General features: G+C 41.8%; 1 protein-coding gene across 2 annotated transcripts in view; it reads right to left on the minus strand.

Moving 5' to 3' along the window:
- Positions 1-20328, minus strand: part of KIF7 (kinesin family member 7) — a 1697985-nt gene that overhangs the window by 431386 nt on the left and 1246271 nt on the right. For both annotated transcript variants that reach the window (XM_044078207.1, XM_044078206.1), the window contains exon 14: positions 16899-17075. In XM_044078207.1, the coding sequence (XP_043934142.1) occupies positions 16899-17075 (177 nt within the window). The remainder of the gene's footprint in view (positions 1-16898; positions 17076-20328) is intronic.

A 20328-nucleotide genomic window follows, 5' to 3' on the forward strand; every position in this document is an offset into this window, starting at 1 on the left:
GAGTGAAGGGCAAGAACAGTTATCCCTCTGCATAAAATAGGAACTTATCTACTGACCAAGGAAATTACAGACCCATACGTTTGACTAGTCTTACATGTAATACCATGAAAAGAATAATCATGGACCTGATAAATAATGACACAGGAAACCTTTAAACACTGGGCCCAACCCAATTCTGCTTTGTCAAGGGGCAGGTCATGCCTAATGAATCTTGTGGATTTCTTTGAGAAAGTCACTAAGGCCATGGATGAGGTTAAAACAGTACACATCTCTTACCCTGACCTGGTCAAGGCATTTGTCACAATTTCCCACTCAGGCATTATAAACAATCTCAAAAAACTGGCCATAAATCCATTTGTCACCAAATGGATAGCCAATTAGCTCACAGACAGGACACACGTGGTTAAAGTGGGTGAATCCATATCCAGCAAGAGGCCTCGGCTCAATGCTGAGACCACTCCTATTCGGAATATACTTCTCTACAGCCAATGCTAATGTAGAAGGCCTCTGGATGACAAAGTCTGCCAACGAGTGTAAGTTGGGGACAATCATGAATTCCCCATTTATGCAGACAACCTTCAGGAGGGTCTAGATCAGAAAAATGACTTGCTCTAGAACTATGGCCTAAAAGTAAATGCGAACAAATGCATTATCATATCCTTTGGGAAGTCAAATACCCCTGCAAATTACATCAACAACACACCCCTAAAAGTAAACTCAGAGGTGAAAGATTTAGGTATACAGATAATACCCTGAACTTTGACCGCCATGTGTCCCACAGTGGTGAGGAAGTCCTTCTATGTGGCACAACTTATAAGTAAAGATATGGCATCCAGATCCAAGGAAATTATAGTCCTGCTGTACTCAGCCCTAACTAGACCAATAATCGAATATAATGTGCCATAGGTGCTGCGGTAGCATTGTCGCCTCACAGTCAGTTGCTTTCCGTTTCGATTCTCAGCTATAGCGTTTTCTGCATGGAAACATAGGTGAATGGGCGTACCTTCGCTGAAGGCTGTGCGTCAGGGCTGGTAACTCGGCACGTGAAAAGTGTACTGGAGTTCTGCTGTGGCGACCCCCCGGGAAAATCCGAAAGACACAACAAAAATGGCATGTACTTGAGTAGGCACTTACAGCAGCTGGAGCAATCTTTCTTTATTTATCATTTGTTAACCGGGAAAGTACAACTTGAAACAAAGCCAATTTTCAGTGGAGGCCTGGTGAGAAACTCTCCAGATGCATGTCTTTGTAACGTGGGAGGAAACCGGAGCATCCAGAGGAAACCCACACAAATACAGGGAGGACATGCAGAAGGCACTCCAGCAGAGAACTGAACCAGAGAACTTCTTGCTGTGAGGTGACAACACTACCGATACACCACTGCGCTGTCCCGATCTCAAAAGTTCCTCACAAAGAAAATACAGGGTGTAAACATCATGTCCTACATGGATAGACTAAAATCCCTATCCCTTTACTCTGTCTGCTGCCGATTATTAAGGGGTGAGCTATGCCTGACTTGTAAGACACTCACAAATTCAGCCCTGATGGAGTTGCTACACATTCAGGAGTCAAACAGCACAAGGGTCACCCGATCTAGGGATCTAAACTTAGCAACTCAAACAAAATATGTTGGAGAGACAGATGTGTGTCAGAGTACATCCCTTCTTTGGAAAAGGCTTCCTGTTCACACTAAGTAGAGCCATTCCCTGGCCCTCTTCAAATGTAAATTGGATCAATGGATGGATAATCACAAATTCACACATAGGATAGTGCCTACATCCCTTAAGGATGGGGGCAATCTGTGAATACTCACTGTACAGGTACAAATCCATGCCATCTTCTTGCCCCTAGGGGACATATGTTGAATAAAATCAGGTTACATTGACTAGGCTTGTAATGGCTCTTGAACCTATGAACAATCATGGAAAAAACTACCCCCACATTTAAAATATCCTTGCCTATATACTACACAAAACTCTTTTACTAAAGAACATGCATTTTACATAATGAAATGTTTTATACAAATGCTATTAAGAACAAAATTTGTTTACTTAGTTATTTTTTTCCTTTTAGTGTCCTTCTAAACATAAATTACCTAAAGTGAGGTATATGCTTTACAGCTCACCCACAGCCATATTTCACAAACTTGATTAATGCTTTACAGTATCCCATTTATTCACTAATTTCAGTGTTGTTGGTCTTTTCTTGTTCACCTTCAAGGCAATCCAATTCTGCCAGTCAACTACTGTGCTTTTTCTCTCTCTCAAGCACTTTCCTTTGGAACACTGGAAAAGGTTTCACTGTCAGAGTCTCTCTATAAACTTTCATTGCCTGAAGAATTAGGAAAAGAGTCCCTTCCTGTGTGCTGGCTCAGTTTGTGTTGGATAAACTTTTTTTTATTCCCTGCTTAGCATGTTCTGCAACAAAAATGGCATTGATTTTTCAGGAAAAAAAATATTCTGAAGACAGCTGAATACAACAACTTGAATCTAACATCTGTTGCTAGACATTCCCTGACTGATGGGATACATTTGGTTCTCTTCTGCCTCTTATATAGTCAATAATCATTTTCTATAAACACTATGGTGTCTCCAAATTTTAATATTCTTCCCTTCTGCCACACTTTTTCAGGATCAACTTTTTCTGCTGGCATGATTGAATATTTAATACTTGTATTGGCTGCTTTCTCAAGGTCACATTTGGAACACACATGATGTGCCCTTTCAATTAACAAATTCTGCTGTGGAATACCAGTCCATCTGATTATTTGTGCTTTCATAAAAGTCCATCCCTTCCAGTTCCTTTGGTACAGCAGAAAATCTCAAGTTTTCTATGCATGCTCTGTCTTGGAACTCTGCCATTTTTGAAACAGGTTTTCTTGATAAGTAACACTCAGCCAGCCTTGTCTTCTTTTCAGCCTCTGAGGTGTGCAGTTTTATCAGTTTATCTGAACAGCCAGTTAAAGCTTCTAATTTTATATCCTTTTGCTATTTGTGTTTATGTAATCCTTCAATGTTTCATTTATTTTGATCACCTCTGAGTACATTTGATTTTTTCCTCTAAATTACTGGAAGCCATCTTCTGAGAAAGCTTTTTGCTGAACAGCTGCAGGATTGTTCCCAACCAGTATTTTCACTTTAGCTTTTCTGGTTTTCTAAATTTCTTCTTTGCTGGCATCCAGGCAGTGTACTTACTAGTCAGTGACTCATTTTACCCAAGCTTACACTATTAATGGCTCTTATTTCTCAGTTTCTTTTTTCATACTGGGAAAGCTGAAATTAAGCTATCAGCTTACAAAAACAAATGATTGGTTCCAAAGTCATGGCCTTAAACTCGGTGCAAAAAATTTACTATCATCATCCCTTTCAGTAAGAGTGATGCTCCTGATAATTACCACATCAATAGCAACACCCTAAGTACGCACTCAGTGGTGAGAAACCTGGACACACAGGTTGACAGCAACCTTAACTTTGATCATCATGTCTCCACAGTGGTAAGGACATTCTATATTGCTCATCTCATAAGTAAGGGCATTGCCTCCAGAAAAAAAGACGTTATAACCTTCCTGTACTCTTCCCTCATCAGGCCAATAATTGAGTACAATGCCCCCTTTGGTATGTACCTTTCCAGGCACCTACAGTAACTGGGGAGACCACAAAGATTCATCACAAGGAAATTTCAAGGTCTTCAGCATCTGTCCTATGTGGATTGTCTGAAATAACTGACACTTTATTCTGTTTCATACAGACTACTCAGAAGCAATCTCTGCCTTGCATATAATGCAATCTCTGACCCTGCCTTATTGGAAATGCTGCATATCCGCAAGTCAAATGGTACAAGGGTTACCTGCTCTAAAGACCTTAACCTGGTATGTGACATTAACAGAACTAGCTGGAGGGACATATTTGTCTCTCAGAGGTTACCACAAGTTTGGAACGGACTTCCACTTCATATCAAACAGAACATCTCATTGGCCCTCTTCTAATGCAATCTGGACTGGATGGGTAACCATAAATTCACCCCAGGGGTTCCACCTGTGTCCCTCTAGGACAAGGGCAATAGGTGCTGATCGTGGAAATAAGGCTACAACTTGGCTAGGCTTGTAAGGGTCCTAGGGCCATTAGCCTAGTAACTTCCTATGATCCTATGATCAGTGTGAAGCCATCTTGGAAGTCTGCGTTCCTGTTATCTTAATCTGCTATGGGGGAGCAGATAGGAACTCATTACTCACTGCTCACCACGGCTTGAAGAATTCCTGGGTTAAGTGCTTTAAAGATTAGATAAACACAGCATGGGAACTCATGTTCTATGATAAAGGTAGTTTCATTTGGCTTAAACTGCTCAGGGAAGCATACTTTAATGTTGAGAAAACATTTTTGAAACTCTTGCAGTTTACCGTCCCGTTCCCCATCCACCTGTCATTTTTGCACTCACAGGGAGTTAGCAATTGACGGCAGAGTTCTTTCTCCTGAGTAAAACAATTCAGACTGTGGTTGAAAGTCTGCTGCTGTAATGGACAGCACATGCAATGTACCACCTTCTTGATGATAGGGCCAGTGTGGGTGTATTAGCAAATAATGTTTGCCTCCAAAGGGTAGGACAGAGACCAGTACACATACAGAGATGCACCAGGGACTGGATAATTAACTTGCTGGTTGAGGCATGTTTTGGCCTTTTTGACACAAGTAGGGGGCAAATCTCCTCTCCAGCATCTTTCATGAGGTTCCAGACTCCTTCAGTCCCCTTATGCAGTGTTCTTTCTTATGGGTTTTCTTCTGAACATGTAGATGACTGCTCTCATTCTGGTAGCATGACATCTAACAACTTCGACATTAGCAAAAGTGTCACTAAAGATTCTCTGTTTTGTGATGTTTTTATAGGAAACCCTTCACAAATGTTGCAATCCACCAACAGGTGTGACTCACCCACACAAAAACATGACAGAATGATCATCTTTGTATGTGATCTGGCTTCTGCTCAAGACTGCATGAGGCATACTTCCTGGAAAAGCAACCGCTCCCAAACAAACCTACTAGGAAAATCCTTCTCAATTTCAGAAAAAAAATATCAAGAGAGATTTTCCAGAACTGTGTGCTTACATTGACAGATTCTCAACAGGAGCTCTACTGCAGCAGACTGAAAGAGCAACCAAGAGCTTGCATGCCAAGATGCATCCACACCTGTGAAAAAAAAAAAAAAAGAAAACTTAAAATGGTGTATGGCAATGCCACTTTTATATCTAAGATGCAATAATGCATCTTTCAGTAATGGTCGGTCAGGCAGATGTTAGCCTGTGGCCCATTCCCACAGTTTATAAATGCTACTACTGCAACACAAACCTTATGCTAAACTTCCCTCATGACTGCCACTGCACAGATTATAATGCAACTGGGTGCTACAGAGCTCTCCTCTCCACATCAGCTAAGAAACATGAATATCTCTCTACCCTTGAGAAATTAACAAAAGTATCACTATATAGCCCCAATGGTTAGTTGGCTAACTTACCAAAACAGATCATACAGCTAATGAAAATTTGGGTTCCTATTACGTTAACGAATCACTAAATGCCGAACGGCCAAATACTCAAAACGTCCGTTCATCAAAGTGTGTTTTGTGGGGTCATGGTACAGTGGGGAACAGAATCTTTGCCCTTTCCCAACTGTAGTGCGACCTCAGAGTTGGCATATATAATTAGCGGGGGGTGGGGCGCAGCCCCCCACAACAAACGATTCGATGAACGGCCGTTACGAGTATTTAGCCTTTCGCATTTAGTGATTCGATAACATAATATAGACCCGAAAATTCAAGCCAGGATATTAAAACGTCTTAGAAACTGTCCATACCAACACATCGTCTGTGTGCATATGTGGTATTGTGTCTCACTAAAACACTGTCAAATCAGACCATGACATTGTTATCAAAGGTCAGCCTTCAGCACAATACCTCCACCACATTTGGCGAATTTTCTAGTAGTAACTACATCAAAGTAAACCATGCCTTTAACGACACTGATGGGATCTAGTTTTAAATGACCCCCAAGTATGTCAGTAACAGAGAAATTTAATAAACTCTGCAACATTCTGGAAAGCTGTAGCTTAAGTCATTTCTCCATCAAACATAAATACAACAGAATACTCAAAAACCTTGTAGCTTAGGGGTTATGTGGCCTTGCAGCTCAGAGGTTACAGAGCTAGTTTTATAATCCAGGGGTCATGAGTTCAAATCTCATCAGGTCTCTGCTTATGTTTTAATCATCATTTCTCTAGTATGTGAGGTGAAGTGTAGTTTATGTACTCAGTTTGGGGGGGGTTAGCATAATGGTTAAGGAGTTACCTTCACAGACAACATTTAAGGTTCGATTCTCAACTTTAAGGGGGTTGGAAGTTGTATAATGGTTAAGGTGTTGACCTCACAGTTACCAAGTACAAGGTTCAAATCTCACCTTTGAAAGGGAAATTAGCAGGCTTAAAAACAGGCCTACAAGAGCAGCTAGCCTAGCACTTACCTATGAACTTAAAACCATGCCACAGGGGTACAACTGCAAAATTAATGAAAAGTAAATACAATGCAAGAAAACAGCCTCACTCAAGATAAAAAAAGTATATGACAGAAAATAGCACTAAGCTTAATCAAGTCCAAAAAGAATTAACAAACATTATTAGCAAACGTACATTCTTCTATAAGTTTACCTTTGCTAATAAGATTGAAGAAAACAGATACTTTTCCATATGGGTTTGGCAGCTAACTGCATTAAAAGCGAGAGTGGAAAAAGCATACGTTTCCCCCCATCTGTCAAGTATCCTGCTGTACTTCTGATTGGGAACAGGATTAGAATAAGCCAAAGGCTTAAACCCTCTAACTCAGCTTAAAGAAGTCACAACATGGTCAGCTAATGGATTCCTAAAGAGGCATTTATGGGAATCAGGTACCTCACTCAGCTTATCAGGCCCCTTAGTTACTGGAGGCTGAAAATATGTATTAGTACAAACTTAATTAAAAGCATCCTCAATGTCCCAATACTGGAGGAATATCCTGGGATTTGGAAGAGTCCAGATTCAAGAGGTAATAATACCCTCTCTGTGCCTCGGGAACCTCTCATCTCCCATTTAAAGAATTCTTTAATGTTACAAACTGTACCAAGAAAATTACATTTTTCCATTAGGTGAGTCAGAAGAGATATTACTCCTCCGATTCAGACTCTTAAGGGATTGAAGAAGAGAGTTGTGAGGCATAATTCAGATTTTCCTCCACAGCTTCAGAAGCCAAATACCCTTGAAGTTTAGACCTCCAAGAGCAATCCTGCTACCTCTTCCCTTACCAATATGAGGCACATGCCTTCTCCTTCAGTCAGAACAAAGTGGAGTTGTCCATTCTCGTCTGAGGACAGATATCCAGTCTGACTGGATGTGCTGGTATTCTGCCCAATAAAGGCTTCCAGCTGAGCTTCACCAGAGGGGCAGGGAAGATTAGTCTGAAGGTCTGTGGGTCCTGAGACTACAACAAATTCTTTCATCCTTAACTGTTGAAAAAAGGTGGTCAACCATTCTCATTCAAAACCCCTTTTAGAATTTTTTTTTTTTTTTTTTTACTTAAGGGAAACATTTGAGGAAGACATATCAGTAACCATGGATGCTCAAGCAAAGTCCTGCAAGCATCGATTTTCTAGTAATAGTTCAAGGCAATTAAGCCTACCTGAACTACTTTCGGTGTGAAAAAGAAATATCAGGACTATATATTGTGACTTTCTCCAAGGTGGAAAATGTAAACAGTGTGAGAGTCCTTATATGGAATCTGCCTAGCACATGCACATTTCCCCTTTTTGACAGACATAAGGTTTAAATTAAACTTTTCAGTGAGAAAGACAAAGAAGGTCCCCACTGGGGTTATATGTCCACAAAACATTAGTTGCAAGTTGACTGCCAACAGTGAAAACACTGAGGAGACAAGACTTCTGACTAAAATTATTATAGGTTCATAGCTGAAAACTAGGCGAACTGCCCTCAAACTCCATTTTAAGCCTAGCCAATAACTCAAGATCAGAATTAAACCCCTTACCTAGTGTTTTTATGAGGGACAGATCTTAACCATTATGCCAAACCATTTATTTATCAAATAGGCAACAAGCTATCAAATTGCACTCAGACATCTCCTTTCTTCCTGTATCAGTAGGCTTACCTTAAGGGCCCATTCTAGGCCCACTCATTTAATATTTTCCTAAATGACCTACACAAAACCAGCAGACACAGCATTATCACACAGTACACTCAACTCCTTTTCAACCCCCCCAAAAACAAGCTACTCCTATTTACACCTGGACCATACAATGACAAGAAATCCCTCCTCTCCTTAACTTTTTATTAACAACATCAGAATTAAAGCAGTAACACACATCAAACTTCTAGGAATTACTATAGATGAAAACATAATATATGACCTCCATATAAAATAAGCAATTAAAAATGTATATTAAAAGTTCAGCACTCTATACAGAATAAAGCCTTACCTAACTGACATGGCAAGAAAACACAGTCACTGCACAGCTTCTCCCACCACTTCTACATGAAGTTCCTGTACTCAACAATCAATCTATTCTACTGAAGTAGTGCTACAATAAAACACCTAAATTTGCAGCAAACATACCCTACAAGACACATCACTGCTTAGCGCTAAAGCAGCTCAGTTGGACAGAACTCAATCACTGCTTAGCCTATTCTCAACTAATAACTGTTCATACTATCAACAGTCCAGAAAAATACCCTAGCCAATCCCATATTCTCTTACATTACACTCCAAATAGATTTCTTCTTTCTGATGACAAACATCTACTGAGTGTTATCACATCCAACAATCTAGCAGGTGACTCCCTTCTATTACCATGTCTCAAAAAGGGTGGAAAGCCATTCCACATCATCAATTTAGTATACTTAAACCCTTTAAAAAGAAACTAAAACAATACTTGATGGATAACTAGTTCTGCTCCTGCTATATCCCCAGTTTAAAGCCATGTGCCTCAACCTACCTGTCCAATAAATTACGGCATTGTCTATCAAAACTCTCTCTCTCTCACTCTCCTTCCTTACTACTAACCTGACTTCTACTTCACCCCTTCATCTGGATTATCTTTGTTTTTCTTCTCATCCTCCATTTTACTCTGGGCTAATACTCTTCACCAATTCTACAATTCACTGCCACTGCACTTACAGAGTTGCATGAACCTGTATACTTCTTACTGATTTCAACTTATACTTGTAATGTATGAACCTTAGAGTCCTCTATCAAAACATCATAGCATATCTACTTACTGCTATTGCAAAAGCAATATAAAATTGTTATACTGTACTCTTCCTTTTATCATTCTTTTAATCGTCCTTCTTTATTGAAGCTTTTCTCCCTGGGAGTCTGCTGGAAAGAAGCACTGCCCAGTCAGACTATGCTGGCAAACAAATCTTAAGAAATAAAAGTAAAACAAGTTTCTATCAGGGAGTCACCTCCCTTCTCCCGGCTACAGCAGCAGATGGACCCTATTCACAAGGGTGGATCTACTGTCAAGTCTCAAAAAACAAAGACTCATCAGTTCTGAAGTATCATCTGTAGGTTTATGTTAAGAAAACATTTGCAAATTACTTAAGACATATAAAGGCGCTCTACCTTTTCTAGGTATAAAGCAAAAGGTTTCTTTAAACATTTGAAACTATTACATACGACCACAGACTACAAGCAAACTTAATCCTAGGGACAACTGGATGGAGAACAGGAAATTCATCCCTGGCTTGGCACATATGTCTCTAAAGGACACAGGCAACCTGTAAATGGTTCATTTCCCATGTCCCTGCTTGTAAATGTTTTATCTCCCAAGCCCCAGCTTACACTTATCAAGGGTATTAGAAAGTACAGTTTTGTACCTACCATAAATGTAGATGTCCGAGAGGAATGCATCTGCAGTCCTTACAAATGGGTTGTCCTGTCGTCAGGCAGCCCTTCGGTCGGCCGGATTCCAAAGTCTGGGTCTGGCTTCGGCTGGTGTCGCACTCCACCCGACGTCATTGCGGCAGTTCTTCGGGTATAAAGGCATCAGCCGACGCCATTTTCCTCAGTGTTTCTTGCCCCAGATGCCAGGTGCCCTCTTGGTAGGCTAAATTTGGATAAATGCCAACATTTCCAAATAATAGAGAGCAAACACACAAAATAAACATGTATGTACATATATACAAACAAATACACCATAATAGATCCCCCCCAAGCTAGCTGAAGATTGGTAAGTACCCTAGGAGTACCTCAGAGGGGAAGGAGGGTGGGTAATCCTGACTGCAGATGCATTCCTCTCGGACATCTACATTTATGGTAGGTACAAAACTGTACTATGTCCTTCAAGGATGCATCTGCAGTCCTTACAAATGGGTAGAATACCATAGCTAAACTAGGGAAGGAGGAAATGAGAATAGATTATGGTGTAGTCAGGATCCCTTGCAAAACAGCAGTGGCAAAACCAGCACGGGATCTAGAGTATAGAGGTAAGTTATAATGCTTGGCAAATGTATGCACGGAGGTCCAAGTAGCAGCCTCTATAATGTCCTTGGTAGCCACTCCTCGTAAGAAAGCTGTGGTAGTGGCTGTGGCCCTTGTGGAGTGAGGCCTGATGTTTTCTGGAGTTTTCTTTCCATGGTAGGAGTAACAAAATCTAATGCAATTTCCTATCCATTTGGAGATTGTCTGTTTAGAAATTGGTTTTCCTTCTTTTCCTGTTGCATAAGCTACCAGAAGCTGGTCAGTTTTTCTATTGTTTTTTGTCCTTCCAGGTAGTAGCGTAATTGCCTGTGTACATCCAAGGTATGTAAGAGCTTTTCTCCCCTATTCTGTGGATTGGGGAAGAATGTAGGAAGGTGGGTAGCCTGATTTAAAGAGACTCTGGATACCACCTTAGGCATAAATGTAGGATTTGTTCTCATGGACACTCTATCTTGATGGAAGATCAGGAAGGGTTGTACTGCCATTAATGCTTGTAGTTCAGAGACCCTTCTTGCTGAAGTTATTGCCAGCAGGAAGGCAGTCTTCCAGGATAAGTATTGCAAGTCTGTTGTAGCTGCTGGCTCGAAAGGAGGTAGAGTCCGTTTTTCTAGTACAAAGTTCAAGTCCCATGCTGGCAATGGAGGTTTCCTGGGAGGTTTTACATTTTTAATTCCCCTCAGAAACTGTCTGAGCAGAGGATGCGAGAAGACAGGAGGATCCAAGCTGTATTGCGCTGAAATAGCTGATGCATGTATCTTGATGGAGGAATAGGACAGGCCTGTGTGGTAGAGCTCCGCCAAGTACTCCAGGATGTTGGCTATGTTCACCAGTGTCACATCTTGCCCCTTTGCAGTACTCCAGATGAGATATCGTTTCCATTTTGCTGCATAATTCTTTCTTGTTGAAGGTCTACGAGCCTCCAGGATTATGTCCTTAACCCTTTGGGATAAATTTGGGTTAATTTCTGTTATGTAATGTTCCAGGCAGTTAGCTGCAGAGTTTTTAGGTTTGGATGCAGAATGTTGTAGTTGTTCTGTGTCAGCAGTAATGGGATCAGGGGCAGTTTCCATATTTGTTCCCGGGACATGCTCCTCAGCAGTGGGTACCAATGTTGTCTTTGCCAGTCTGGGGCTATCAGAATGATCCTCGGACGTTCCTCTTTGATCTTGAGAAGCACCTTGTGCATCAAAGGAAGTGGTGGGAATGCGTATGCTGTCAGGCTTTTCCAACTGAAGGATAGGGAGTCCACCTTCCAAGCAAGTGGGTGGTAAATCCTTGTGCAGAATTTCTTCAACTGGTGATTGTATGGGGATGCAAACAAGTCTATTTGTGGTAATCCCCATTCTCTTGTGATGGCTTTGAAGATGTCCGGATGCAGCATCCATTCGTGGGCATCTGTTGTAGTTCTGCTTAATATGTCTGCTAGAATGTTTTCCTTCCCTGGTACATAAATTGCCTGTAACTGAATGTTGTAGCTCAGAGCCACATCCCATAGGCCTAGTGCCAGCCGGCATAGGGGGTATGAGTGTGTGCCTCCCTGTTTGTTGATGTACTACATAACTGTGGTGTTGTCTGTCCTTATCAACAGCTGGCCTTCGTGGAGAAGAGGCCTGAATGCCTGGATTGCCAATTTTACTGCCATCATTTCTTTTAGATTTATGTGCAGATGCAGTTGGTCTTGAGTCCATAGGCCTTGAATGCACTTGTCCATCATGTGTGCCCCCCAAACGAGGTCTGAGGCATCTGTCGTGATAGTTTGTCTTGGTTGACTTTTGCAGAAGGGCAGTCCTGTGTTTGATTGACAGGCCTGAACCCACCATAAGAACTCTTGCTTCAGGCATGGGATCATTGGAATTTTGGTTTCCAGGCTGTGCTTGTGCTGAGACCACAAATTCTTTAGGTACCACTGTAGCTTTCTCATATGAAGCCTGGCATGAGGGACCAGAATTATGCAGGATGCCATGAAGCCTAGAGCTTGTAGCACTTTTCTTGCAGTTAGATGGCTCTGCTTTGTTAATGCCAAGAAATAGAGAGGAAGTTGCTCTTTCTTTTCTGCAGTTAGGAATGCCATTTGTTTTGATGTGTCCAGTTCTGCACCCAGAACGGTTATTATTTGGGATGGAATCAGCCTTGACTTTTTTGTATTGACTGTGTATCCCAGGGCTTGTAGCAGGTAGATGACTCTTTGTAAGTCTTCTGTTAATTTGTTTTTGTTGTCCGCTTGTATCAGGCAGTCGTCCAGGTAGGGATAGATTTGTATTCCCTGAAGTCTGCAATGAGCGATTACTGATGCCAGGCATTTCGTGAACACTCTGGGCGCAGTAGATAAGCCAAAGGGCAATGCTGAGAATTGATAATGCTCTGATCCTGCAAGAAATCTGAGGTATCTTCTGCAAATTGGTCTTATGGGGACGTGCAGGTATGCCTCCTTGAGATCTAGAGTTACCAGCCAAGACTCCTTGCCCAGCATGGGAAGAAGCTGCTGTAGGGTCAGCATTTTGAATTTTGGAACAATGAGGAATGTGTTTAGAGCGGACAGATCTAGAATAGGCCTCCATTTGTTTTCTTTTTTTGGTACCAGGAAGAGCCTGGAGTAAAATCCCTTCCCTTGCTCCATAAATGGTACCTTTTCCACAGCATGCATTCTTAATAATTGAGATATTTGTTTTAGAGCTTCTGCCCTTTGAGAAGGTGGTAGGTTTGGCATTCCTCTCTTTCCTGGTAGTGTATGGAAGTGGAACCTGTAACCTTTGTCTATAGTCTGCAAAATCCATTTTTCTCTTGTAATGCAGTGCCAGTTTCTTGAAAATAATATTAGCTTTCCGCCTAAGGGTGCTTCTAGTTGTTCCCTGGTAGGCGGTGCCACCGCCAAGTCACTGTGATTGAGTTGTTGTAGTGGTGGTGGCTGTATCTGTGCCTCGTTGGTTGTTACCCTGCCACTGGCGACCCCTGTAGGCACCCCTGGATTGGTTTCTGCCTCTAGAGCGCCTATTCCTGCCTCTTTGTGCCTTAGAGGAGTCCGGAAAGGACCAATTCTTGGAGGGCCAATTCCTGGTAAACCTTGGAGGTTGAACTTGTATGAAATCTTTTACTGTTTGCACAGATTTTGCTTTCTCTTCCATCTTTTTCAGAACCTGTTGTGCGGGGGCACCAAATAAACTGACCTTGTCCATAGGTGCATCCAAAAGCTTAGATTTGACATGGTCTGGTAATGCCTGCTCTTTCAACCATGCATGCCTCCTGATAACTGTGCCAGTCATGGCTGATCTAAAGGAAGCCTCCAGTGCATCATAGCCACATTTTAAAGAATGGTTACTAACCTGCTGTATGTTATGTAACATTTCTTGAACATACTTTTTATCTACAGATTCTTCAGAGGACAGCTTTTTGGTCAACTGGTCAAGCATAAACTCTTGATATTGAATCATATGAAATTGGCAGTTGAAAGCTCTAGCTGACAAAGTAGCAGAGGTGTAAACTTTTTTACCCCATCTCTCTAAGGACCTGGATTCCCTTTCAGAGGGGGTTTTTAGAAGAAGTAGCTGCTACAGCTTTAGGGCCCTGGGAGATAGTCTCTGGATCTGCAAAAGGGGCCTTATATAAGTGATGAGTGTCCGGGACCCTGTAGTACCTATCTGGTTTAGCAGGAGCCGGAGGTAAAGTATCAGGAGTAGTGCAAGCATCATTAAATGCATCATCAACAACAGATAGAACTGGAGGAATAGCTAAAGGCCTATGCTGTGGTAAGTGTAGAAAGGTCCTAAGCCTTTTTCTAGAGTCTGAGAAATCTTGGCCCTGCCACTGAAATTGTTCCCTCATAGCATGCAAGGTTTCCCCAAAGGAAAATTCCTCAGGAGGAGAGGCTGAAGGGATGGACTCCTCAGCATCGGAGTCTTCGTAAGGAGAATAAGAAGCCTCAGGAGGGTCTGTATGTTCTGAATCATCAGAAGAATCATCTGTGGCTACTGGCTCAGGGGGCTCTGCTCTAGGCCTCTTTTCTGGAGGAGTGAGAGAGGCCCTGTCTGGATGAGGCTGGGATCCACGAATTAAAGTGATGAGATCCTGTGCCAAAGAAAGCATATGGGAGCTGGTGCTGGGCCTGTGAGAGGGGGGCTTGGCAGGCACAGGTTTGGAAGTTTTGGCTGCTTTAGCCCTGGCAAAGGCCTTAATAGACATAGCTGGAGGAGGCCTAGCAGCTCCACATGCAGGGGTAGAAATATCTAGTGGAATGGTGTCTGATAAATCCTGTGAAATCGCAACAGAAGGCTGGATTTCAGAAGCCGTTTCTACCAGGATAGAAGAGGCCTCGGTAGAAGGCAAGTTATCGGCTGAAGAAAGAACCGCTTGCTCGGTTTCGGCCGAAACCGAGACACTCGTGGATTGCTTAACCGCGGTTTCAGCCGAAACCGCGGACCGCGAGTGTCGGTCCTTTTCTTTGCGCTTTTTGGTTATTTGCGTAGTCGGAGGATCCGACGGCATAATGTAGGCAAAATCGGAGCCGAAAATCTGTTCAGCAAAGTCCGAGCGACGCCTAAGCGTCCGTCGGTTAAAAGAAGCACAGGCTAGACAAGCTGCTACGTCGTGGTCTGGGCCTAAACAATGTATGCAATAGGAGTGGAAATCTTTATGAGGTATTTGTTTCCCACAAGATAAACAGTTATTAACTTTCTCTGACATCGGCTGAGGCAAGAAAGAGTCCCCAACGGGGTACTTAGCTTTATAGAAGTCTTCGAAGTAGTATTCGGTAGTAGTAATCTCTGGATCTGATAGACCGGCACTTGCGAACAGCTTCTGCTTCGGGCGCCACGCGGCAAGAAAGACTGAGGAAAATGGCGTCGGCTGATGCCTTTATACCCGAAGAACTGCCGCAATGACGTCGGGTGGAGTGCGACACCAGCCGAAGCCAGACCCAGACTTTGGAATCCGGCCGACCGAAGGGCTGCCTGACGACAGGACAACCCATTTGTAAGGACTGCAGATGCATCCTTGAAGGACATCTTCTCAGAGATTAGGGATGTATGGCTAGGCTTAAAAAGGCCCTTGTGATCGTTACTCTAGTAAACACCTATGAACCTATAATATTTATGCTGTCTGCTGGACTGAAAAAATGGCTATTACAACATAACACAGATTACAAGAGTGGGTGGTAAGTTCCCAGTTCACTGCCACAGGGTGCTGTATCAGATCTTTACCTTTTTGCATCTTTTTACTGACATACAGATACAAAACAAAAACCTCTGAATCACTATAAATGAATGCAAACTTGGGAACACTGTCCTTTCCCTGTCCAGACAAGTGTAAACACAACCACATGTGATTTTAATATAATGGCTTGGCACTAAATATGGATAAATGTGACACTATTACTAAGTGGTGTCATCTACAGCAATGAGAGTAATACCACTGATGAGTGACCACGTCAGAAATCATCATGGTAAAACTACAAATAGGCATCTCTCCTTTGACCAAGATATTCCCACTGTAATAAGAAAGGCCTTCAGTGCAATCATCAAACAAAGAGAAATACACTTAGCTACAGACAGATTACTGCCCTACCTTTACATTCACGTCTCTTATTAATCATAGACATAAAACTTTCCCATCTGTAGTCAAACATTGGTACAGAGGAAAAAGATTATTTGCTAAGAGGAATGAAGGTCTTGGCAGCCTGTTTTACTCATACTGAAGAAGTTCTCCCTCTTCTTGGTGCCATACCTCTTGAAAGGGAAATCACTGGTTTACAAGCCATGAAAAATCTTTCTCCTACAAGACTTTGAAATGAAAGCGAGGCACAGTTGTAGGTAGGTCAGTTGGTACTCACTGGTGCCCTGCAATGGAAGAGTTAGGAAGATGAGGGGAAGGTTTCCTGGAAGATTATTTAATTACATGTACATGTAACAGCACCTTCATTCATGCGATGTAACAAACTGCTGGTACTTTGATACACTGTATGATAGAAAGTCTCATTACTTTTAAGCAAACAGCCTATTTTCTTTTAAGCAGAAATCAGTGTGTACACTGAGAACACAGCAAAGAGCTAAGGCAGTTGTCAAATGTTCACAAACACTACAAACTATAGAGAAGACAAACTACAGTCTGCTGTTTAATGAGCTCCATCCTACACACTGGTGGAGAAAAAAATTAATGGAAGGCTTACTTCTTTTCAATGACCGTCATTCAATAGCATCAGTGTTGGTACTAAGTCTGAAGAAAATTGATAGGACAGGGCTGTTGTAAAAACGTTCAACAGAGCACCCTCTACCCTGCTGACATCGTGTTTGATGACTATACTTCTGGTTAAAATTAGGTTTCAATAAGGCACAAGGAACCACAGCTGACTTAAAACAGTGTATAAAAAAAAAAAAAAACACATCCACAGCTACAGCAGTTACCTGACTTGAGCGCAGCCTTTTAATCTCCAATCCACTCTTTTCCTGCAAAAGTGCCTCCTTTTTGGCCACAATATCTTCACGTTTTTTCAGCTCATCCTCCAGGTCTTTTAGTGCCTGACGCTGCTCTAGTACCTTTTCCATTTCCAGGTCTAACCACTTCTTTTGCTCTTCAACTTTCTGAAACAAATGAAGAAAGTACAGCTGTGTAATATGAGCTTCTTAAGAGCATATACTTAAAACACAGTCTGGCATTATGTAAATTCCTTATAGATGAATACAGTGTTTCAGGCACAGAACATGATCAGACAGGAATAAAGCAGTCAGCCCCTCATTCTGGGTGTGCTACATTGCAAGCATTCTGGGTAGTGAAGGAGCCAATCAAGGAGAGTGGAAATATAGAGCTAATGACAGCTCACCTGATACTGGGGAAGTAGGCAGCACAATCCAATGCATGACTAACAAGTACAGGAAAGGGGTTGTAACATGCAACAGAAGAGCCAAGATAAATATACCCACAGAGCCGTACATCCAGAGAGTAGCCACATTTTAACTCAGGCACAGAAGGTGCATGAGTGCTTGTTGTGGGACATGTGGATTTTGGGCTGCTATACTGCAATATGAATCACAACTCAAGAAAATAACTTGTTGCGTGGATGATGGCCTCTAGCAGAAGATTCTCAGCGAAAGCAAAAAGGAGGTTGGGTGACTCACAGAAAGATGGTCAGCAAGCAGTAGTGAAGACAGGGTGGGAAGAGCATAACATTTTAGCTGTCACACCATACTCTGTAAAATTAAACAATACAAACAACATAACACAGGGAACGTGCAAGGGAAGCTACAAACTGGCAGACATCTATATGATTCACGGTCTTACTTTTACGATAAGTGCTCATACAGTTGCACCATACTCTTCATTACAGGTTACTGACAGTCTACATGGCCTTTACAGATTGACAGGTACACCAGTTCAACCAAAGGAATGGAGGATGACAGAACTATGCAGTAGAGACAAGGCTAAACATGGCTTACCTCTGGGCTGACAATTCTATTTATAATCCTTTGTGAAAGTGTGCACAGGGACCCATACTGCCAAATCACAAATACTGTGTTGTCATATTTCTGAAAAAAGACAGTCACAGTGGTTGCTGCCTACACGGAAAAGGCATAACCAAATGATAAAACATTTGTTGACACACTACTGACAAAAGGCAGACATAATGGCTACTACTCAAAATGAAAAAAAAAATCTAATCAAACCATTCCAAAACTGGTTTCTTCTACAAGAGCCAAACAGAACCATTTCCTATCCTAGCACGTTGGAAAGCATTTTGACCCCATCCTCATTTCTGGTGGTGGTGTGTGATGTTCTTGGCAATCTGTGCACAACAGCCAAGTTGATTATGGAATGTCAGTATGTGTGGAGAATTCTTTCAGGTTTATTTTCATGTTTTGAAAAAAAAAAATCACATATATGAAAACAAAGTTTAAAAAAAAAGAGAAGAAATTGCTGGCTTAAATGAAGGATTGAATTGTTTCCATGCTCTGCCAAACAAGATTATTCTGTCAAACAAATTATTAAACCAAAATAAAACCGTGAATAAAGTCTTCAAAGATGGTTGACAGCAAAAAGGTCTTTTACAATCGCATCCAAAAAAATGGAGTGAAAGACACAAAAACGCAGCATGCTGAAGCAAATTGCCATCACCATATTAGAGTGAAAAGAGTAAGGTTAAGAAATCAGATACATGAATTGGAGCAAATTTCAGGTCACATAAAGGGATTCATCCAGTCTTTCTTCCTGCAACATGATTCTATTCACAACTGCACCTAAAATGGTCATCTCCCATCAGTATGGTCAGAAACACCAGTTCCATGGGACAAGATGAGATACCAGGAAAATTAATCTGTTCCAACAAAAATAGCTTAGTATATCTCCCTCACAGATTCTTAACACACAACTAAAATAGAAATTATGTACTTACTATAACTTGGCACCTGTGTTGTCCATTTTCATTATGTATCACAAACGGGCCCTCAAATCTGATGCAGCCATTTCTTCCAGACATACGATCCAATCCTCAAACTTCTCCCTTTCCCATAATGCCTTATTCCTCTTCAAACCCTCAGAGTTTGCTGCCCCTTCCTAAAGACTGATGTCCATTTCATTATGCATCACGAATGGGTCAGAGTCCCCAAGCTACACAAACCTTGGGAGGACCTCAAGGAAGGATATGCCTGAGCACCACAGAACCAAAAGATGCTCTGTTCCTGGAAATAATGTCCAACCTGTAGTGAGATACAAAAGTATGAGCTGTGGACCAAGTAGCTGCAGAGCAAATTTCACTGAATGGAGGTCTTGCAGAGAAGGTTGGTGAAGTAGACACAGACCTGGTAGAATGGGCTCTAACTGGACGGGGAAGTTGCCTGCCTTGCTGAGAATAAACTGCAGAAATATAATCCGTAATCCATTTGGCTAAGGTGACCTTGAATACAGCTTGACCTAAGCTATCTGGAGAAAAGGCAATGAACAACTGCTCAGATTTCCTGTAAGGTCTAGTGCTGTGTAAGTAAAAACACAACTGTCTGTGTACATCCAAGGAATGTAGCATGTATTTGCCTTTACTGGAGTAATTAGGGAAAAATACAGGCAAGTGGATAGTCTGGTTAATGTTTGCCTCTGAGGTGACCTTCAGAATGAATGAAGGATTCATTTTAAGTGAGACTCTATCTCTGAAGAAAGTTATATATGGTAGTTGAGAAGACAGAGCTTGCAATTCTGACAATCTCCTAGCAGAAGTAATGCTCACAAGGAAGGCGGTCTTTCAAGACAAAAATTTTAACTCACATGAACTAGCAGGTTCGAATGGTTCCTGAGGTAAGTCCCTGAAGTACCAAGGTAAGATCCCAAGGAGGAGAAGGATTTTTAATCAGAGACCTGAGATGAACAACCCATTTCATAAAAGCCCGACATAGCTTAAAATTGGAAACAGTAGAGGGAAAGCTAACGCCTTCCCTACATGGAAATTCATAATAGCAGCAAGCTGCAACTTTATAGTGGAAAAACTAGCTCCGTGCTGGATAAGAGAACTAAGAAACATAAGGATATATGGGACTGAAGCAGAAAATGGGTCAATATTCCTCTGTGAAGCCAAATGGAAAATTTCTTCCATTTGCTATGATATACTTTCTTGGTGGAGAACTTCTGAGAATCAATAATAATTTTGCGGACCGGGAAGCTAGCCTGGACTTCTATAAAATCACTGCAAGTGGAAAAACCAAGGAGTCAGTTTGAGGGATCGAAGACTGGGAATCTGGCATTCCGACGGATGGGAAATTAGATCCTGCCTGGGATCCAGTTTCCATGGAGGACACTTGCTGTGAGACGGCAGGAAAGGGAAACATACTTGATGAGGCCAGTAAGAGGCAATGA

This window comes from Protopterus annectens, chromosome 7.part0 (assembly GCF_019279795.1).
Source record: "Protopterus annectens isolate FY-2018-M chromosome 7.part0, PAN1.0, whole genome shotgun sequence".
Lineage (NCBI taxonomy): Eukaryota > Metazoa > Chordata > Ceratodontiformes > Protopteridae > Protopterus > Protopterus annectens.